General features: G+C 42.3%; 1 protein-coding gene across 1 annotated transcript; it reads left to right on the top strand.

The window, feature by feature from the left end:
• Positions 1–335: 335 nt before the first annotated feature.
• On the top strand, positions 336–1,289 carry LOC141501574 (E3 ubiquitin-protein ligase RNF170-like). The gene has a single exon (XM_074205666.1). It carries the CDS (start codon positions 342–344, stop codon positions 1,119–1,121), a length of 780 nt encoding a protein of 259 aa, XP_074061767.1. The 5' UTR covers positions 336–341; the 3' UTR covers positions 1,122–1,289.
• Positions 1,290–7,114: the final 5,825 nt, after the last annotated feature.

Below are 7,114 nucleotides of genomic sequence, written 5' to 3'. Positions count from 1 at the left end.
GGGAAGGGGGCGAAAGAGAAGGAGCGAAGATGGGAGGGAGCGCGCGGCGCGCGGTTGCCTGGCAACCGGAGGTCGCGGCCCCCGGAGCCCTCTGTGCGTGCGTGCCTACGTCCGCGCGGACTGCCCAGAGTCCCCACCGCCTTCACCGCCGCCTCGGCCGTAGCCTTCGCTGCCGCCCGCGCCGCCGCCCGCAGCTCCCGGCTCCGGCGCCTCCTCGGGTTTCGCCTCCGGCTCCGGTGCGGTCGCCCAGGCGACCGCCGCGGCCGCCACCCCGCGTTCGGACCCCGCGGCCGGTTCCGCGCGCGGGCCTCCAGCGCCGAGGGGGAGGGGTCGGCGCAACCATGGCCAAGCGGCAGCCGCCGTCTAAGGTGCCGGGGCTGCAGCCGGAGCAGTCCCTGATCGAGGGGGTGAGCGACCAGGTGCTGCTGGCCGTGCTGCTGGGCTGCGCCTTCGTGGCGGCGCTGGGCTACGCGCTGCTCCGCAACGCCCAGCAGCACATCCACCCCAACAACCGCGAGCTGGTGCGGGTGCTGCGGGAGCACCTGCAGCGGGACCAGGAGCCCCCGGCGCCCCGGCCGCAGTTCTACACCGACCTGTCGTGCCCCATCTGCCTGCACCACGCCGCGCTGCCCATCGAGACCAACTGCGGCCACCTCTTCTGCGGGAACTGCCTCGTCGCCTACTGGCGCTACGGCTCCTGGCTCGGCACCGTCAACTGCCCCATCTGCCGCCAGACGGTGACCCTGCTCTTCCCGGTGTTCGGCGAGGACGACGACCCCCCAGCCGACGCCCGGCGCCTGCACCAGGACCTCCGGGACTACAACCGCAGGTTCTCGGGGCAGCCCCGGCCGCTGATGGACAGGCTCTGGGATCTCCCCACGCTGCTGCGGCACGCGTTCCGGGAGCTCTTCTCGGTGGGCGGCCTCTTCTGGATGTTTCGCATCCGGATCGTCCTGTGCCTGGTGGGAGCCTTCTTCTACCTTATCTCGCCCTTAGATCTGGTCCCCGAAGGCTTGTTCGGGATCCTGGGCTTCCTGGACGACTTCTTTGTCATCTTTCTGCTGCTGATTTACATCTCTATTATGTATAGGGAGGTGATCACGCAAAGGCTGAACAGATGAGACCCAGGTCGCAAGAGAGGGGCCCGGCTTAGCCCGGCTGTCTTCACAAAGAGCCCCTCTGATGCCTTGTACCGGGTCGCCACACTCGCGTGAGCAGCCGCTATTTGTGTCACTGTGGAATTTTGAGAAGTGCTTTGTAAAATGTTCCCTCCTTTGGTCCCCACCCCCACCCCCCTGGAAACAGGTGCTATCTGTGGTCGTCCCCAAGTGAAGGGTAAGAAACAGACGGCGGGCAGAGGTGAGCCAAGTCAAGCAGACATCTACAAGTGTCTGAGGCCAGATCTCAACTTTCTTTCGGCGTCCTGACTCCAGGTCTAGTGCTCACTCTATTCATAATAATAGCTATGTGCTTTTAAGATTTGTAAAGTGATTTACAGCCCCCCCCCCCCACGTGCACACACTCACCCCCCCCCACACACCCATTATATCTTTTGTCCCCCACCACAATCCGGGAGAGTTGGTGCTATCATAATCTTCACTTTTGAATGGGCAAACTAAGAGCAAGGTTAAGGGACACAGCTATACTGACCAGTGTCTGCAGTTAAATTACAATCAGTTTTTCCGGACTCCAACTTCAGCTCTCTAACCACTAAGTTACCAAACTGAGTAAGTATCCAGTAAGACATGATGGGAATTGTATTGAACATAAGAATGGATCCAGGACTTAAGTGAAATTGTTAACTACAGATAACTGTTTTCATCCACTGCTTACAAAAGAGTCTGTTCTGCAAAGGATACGAAGGGAATACTTTATTGCTATCTTGACTTTACCTATCCCCCCAACTACTTCTTACCAAGACTGTAAGATTCTGAAATTAAAAAGGAACCTGAGAGGTCATGTAGTCCAAAGACTCATTTGACAGAGGGAGAAACAGACCCTGAGGAAAGATTTGCTTTGAAGGAACAGGCAGAGTCTGGAATCAAATATAATTCCAATGTGACTACAGATCCAACATGATTTCACTGTAAGAACATATCACTTACCCCTACCTATTGCATTTGTGTCTCTTTGGTGGAAACCTATGTGATGTTAGATATTGTGTAAAATATTGTTATTAAAGTGAAATGTTGCATGCATGAAATTTCAAGACTCAGTTTGGTTTTTGACATTAAATAACTTCTCCATACCTAGAACACCATTTTCCTCCTTGGTTACATCATAATTGTTTTTTTTTAATCACTTGGAGCTAAAAGCAGCAACCTCCACCTAGCACAAAATTCATCCAGTTTGTCCTTGAATTTACATTAAATACTATTTAATCAATTCCAAATTGCAAAATCTATCAGAATACTTAACAAATATTACATATTCACTAATTAGTTGTTGAATTAAAATGGATACATTTCTTCTCCACCAAGACAGGATTCACCTGTATGCTGAAAATTATAACCAAATGACTATACTTAAGACAAATTAGGAGCTAATCAGTGAGCATCCAGTGGCCCTCACTGAATTTGAATCAACAGGCACAAATCAATTATGCCCCCAAGTTCTGAAAGAACTGGCAAAAAGGAAGGCTGAGTCCCAGTCAGTGAAATCTGAAACATGATGAAAAATGAGTCAAATACCATTTAATTTCACCTTTCCAAAATGGAAATACAACCAAATTTACCCACCACAAGGCAATAGATTTTACGATGATTCTTGGATAAACACTACAATAGGTCATTAAAGGAAAGCTCAGCAAACCTCTCAAAAACTACAATGAACCTGAATGCATTTATCAAGAACAGCTCAGTTCACACCACAACAGGATTGCTGAATTAGTACAGCAGGGAAACTGGGATGCTATTTACCTAGATAGTAGCAAAACTTCTGATAAAATATTTCCTACTATTCTATGGGAAAAACTGGATACCAATGGATTAAACATGAAAATAATCAGAAAGATTTGAAACTGGTCATTGAGCCAGATTCAAAGTACAGTTAATGATCTGATGTCAATATTGGCAGGAGGTCTCCATTGAAGATACCTCAGGGATCTGTCTTTGGCCCTGGGCTATTCAATATCTTTATCAAGGATTTGCATAAAGGCAAAGCTGGTCAAATTGTAAGCCAAATCTCACTCAAAGTTGGCAGCTTTAGCTAATACAGTGGATGTGAGAATCAGGATTTAATTTGGGACTGAATCAGTGGAGATGTATGTAGTCTACACTTAGGTACAATAAAATCAAGATCCCAAGTGTAAGAAGGAGGAGGCATGAATAACAGTTCTGAAAAAGTTCTTGGGGGTTTACTGGACTGTAGACTTAAGAGAAATCAGCAGTGGGATATGGGAGCCAGGGGTTCTCGGTTGATATCTTATCTCAGATGACCTTGCATAAATCATTGAACCTAATAATAGTATCTATCATTTCAGTAATCCCTACTCTTTGTCACAGACTATGTTAACCACTTTAGAAAGATCCTGGTATTTTAAGTTTAGAAGAAGTCAGAGAGGTTGGCACTAATTATTTCTCCCATTTTACAGATGAGGAAACTGAGACAAACAGAAATAAAGCGACTTGTCCAGGGTCATACAACCAGTAAGCATTTGGGGTTCAATTTGAAATTAATATTCAATCTCAAACCAAATGACACAATGCTAGATAGTATGGCAAGAATAAAATCAGTAAGACTCATCTTTCTGAGTTCAAATGCAGCTTCAGATACTTCCTAGCTGTGTGCCCCTGGGCAAGTCACTTAACCCTAATTGCCTCCCATTAGAAAAAAGAGAGAGGAAATTAAGAAAAAGGTTTTATAAATGAAAGTCCCATGAGGGGGGACTGCATTTCACAAGCCCCTGTCCTCTGCCCTTATTAGTTAATCACATCAACTGCTCCTATAGCCTTTAAGAAAGTGAGAAATCATTACATATGCGATAAAAAATTACAAATGCAAATAAGTATATTGCATATGAGTCCTCAGAAGCACTCTTTGTTACTCCTCTGCAGGTAGCCTCCAAAAGTTTTGACACAAAGATCCTGGGTGGATTTCCCCTATTCCCTGTTCCTGTATATGTTAACCATTATTAAAACTATCCCCAGAGATTACACTGAACAGCAGTGGCAGCAATCCAACAATCCCATGTACTAGATTACCTCTTACTCTTCCATATTTAATACTTAATTATTATTATATGTAAACAGATAGTAGATTATTAATAATAATAAAAAGAAATTCTGGGTGGGGGGGCCAAGATGGTAAAGACAACCAAATTTCTCTCTAAAATATGTTAAAATAACCCCAAAACAAATTCTGGAACCCAAAACAAAAAGGTGGAATGAAACAATTTTCCTTTTCAAGACACCTTAAGTCAGCAAAAAAGGTCTATCTCACTGGGTGGGATAACAGTGAAATACAGGGTATATACACTGGCAATCTAGCAGCAGGTCCTGGAGGAGACAAAATCTGTAGTAGTGGCTTCCAAACCTCTCAGCCCCATAGATAGTAAGGAAGACAGACTACTGGCCAGAAAAGAGATTCATGAAGACCCTTTTCTAAAACTGGATACAGGGCTCTGCTGCAATACCCATACTAGGTTCTGGGATGCAATCCCAGGGCAAGCACTTTCTGAAATGGTGACTCTGGTCAAACTTCCAGGGCAGCAAAGACTATGTGGTTACTCAATAAAGGACAAGAGAGCAGGGACCATACCTTTCCTTACGCTCCTTAAATCATACTACCTTGGAAGAATTGAAAACACATCCCCCCAAAAACTAGCTCTGAAAAGAGCAGCTCAAAAAACCTGTAGCCTGGGACAGTGTCCTTTCCATCTCAGGAACAGCCCATATTTAACATAAAAGTTCAGGCAAGAAATGGACTGGAAAAATGAGCAAACAACAAAAAAGAACCTGAACATAGAAAATGACTATGGTGGTACAGGGAGATCAAAACAAACTCAGTAGAAGACACCAATGTTAAAACAGATATATTAAAGATTCAAAAAAAAGTAATTTTGTCTCAAGTCCAAAAAGAATTACTAGGAGGCTCATAAAGAATTTTTAAAATCAAATAAGAGATACAGGTAAAATAGGGAAAAGAAATGAGAGTGATGCAAGAAAAACATGAAAAAACAATCAACAGTTAAGTGTTAAAAAGAACTGAAAAAAAAAAACACCTTAAAAACCAGAATGGATAAAATGGCAAAAAAAAAAAAAGGTTGAAAAGCACACTGAAGAGAACTTATAAAGCAAAACTGGTCAAATGGAAACAGATGACAAAAAAATTTAATGAAGAGAGGAACTCCTTAAAAAAAGCAGAATAGGTAAAATGGGGGGGTATAAAAGTTCACTGAAGAAAATAATTTGTTAAAAATTTGAATTGTGTAAGTGGAAGTTAATGACTCCATGAGATATGATGAAACAAATAAAATCAAAAGAATCTAAAAATAGAAGAAAATGCTAAATAAGTCATTGATAAGCAGTTGACTTGAAAAATAGATCAAGGAAAAATAATTTAAGAATTATTGGACTACATGAAAACCTTCAGCATCTTCCAAGAAATTATCCCAGAACCAGAGGGTAAAATTGAAATTAAAAGAATCCACTAATCTTGAAAGAGATTCCCCTCCCGCCCAAAAAAACTCCAGGAATATTATAGTCAAATTCCAGAGTTGCAATCAAGGAGAAAGTTTTGTAAACAGCCAGAGAGGCAGTCAAATATCATGGAACCACAGTAAGGTAATACAGGATTTTACTGTTTCTACATTAAAAGATCAGAAGGCTTGGAATGTGACATTCTGGAAGTCAAAGGAACAACCAAGAATCATCTACTCAGAAAAATAATTGAATATAACCTTTTTGGAGAAAATTGTATATTTAATAAAATTAAAGATTTTTAAATATTCCTGTTGAAATTAATGAGAGCTGAATACAACATTTGACTTTCAAATACGAGGTTCAAGAGAATCATAAAAAGGGGCAGCTAGGTGGCACAGTGGATAAAGCACCGGCCCTGGAGTCAGGAGTACCTGGGTTCAAATTCGGCCTCAGACACTTAATAATTACCTAGCTGTGTGGCCTTGGGCAAGCCACTTAACCCAATTTGCCTTGCAAAAACCTAAAAAAAAGAGTCATTAAAAGGTAAACATGAAAGAGAAATCATAAGGGAATCAGTAAGGTTAAACTCATTACAATTTAACTTGGGAAGATGATACTTTACTTGAAACTCCTAAGAACTTTATCATTACTAGGGCAGTTAGGAGTATATATTGGCTATGATGGTATAATATTCAAAAAAAGTGAAATTAAGGGGCGAGAGAGATGGATTCATTGGGAGAAAGGGGAAGGGAGGGGTAGAATGGATTATCTCATGTAAAAGAGAAGAGCTGTGATAGTGGAGGTGTAGATGAGCAGTGGTGAGCAAGACAATTTTGCTCTTATCCAAATTAAATGAAAGAGTGAATAAAATGCACACTCAAATGTGTATTGAAATCTGTCTTACCCTAAAGGGAAGTAAGGAAAATTGCCCAGATTAACAGAAGAGGAAGCAGAATATTTAATAATCCTATTTTAGAAAAATAAATTAAACAAACTAAAAATGAACCCTCTAAGAAAAATATCCCCAGGACCAGATGGATTTATAAGTGAATTCTATCAAACATTTAAAGAACAAGTAATTCCAATAATATATAAAGTATTTGTAAAACTAGGCAAAGAAGGAGTAGTACCAAATTCCTTTTATGACACAAATAGGGTACTGATACTTAAACCAGAAAGAGCAAAAATAAGGAAAATTATAGCCCAATTTCCCTAATGAATTTTAATGCAGAAATAGAACACTCATTTCATTTAAAAACATTCAAAGACATGGATTCTTCCTTAAACTATCTCTTTAAAGTATTATCTCTCTAAATACTTAAGTATTATCTCTCTCTAAACCCATCAGCAAACATTATTTGTGATGGGAATATAGAGTAACTGACCCTCCACTGAAAAAACATTGTCACAATTTGTTCCCACAGTGATGTATGTCACTGTCCTACCGGGCATGCCTCAGGTTCCCCTAGTAC

This window comes from Macrotis lagotis, chromosome X (genome assembly GCF_037893015.1).
Source record: "Macrotis lagotis isolate mMagLag1 chromosome X, bilby.v1.9.chrom.fasta, whole genome shotgun sequence".
NCBI lineage: Eukaryota > Metazoa > Chordata > Mammalia > Peramelemorphia > Peramelidae > Macrotis > Macrotis lagotis.
Note: the sequence above shows the minus strand (reverse complement) of the source record. Positions and strands in the feature narration are given on the sequence as shown.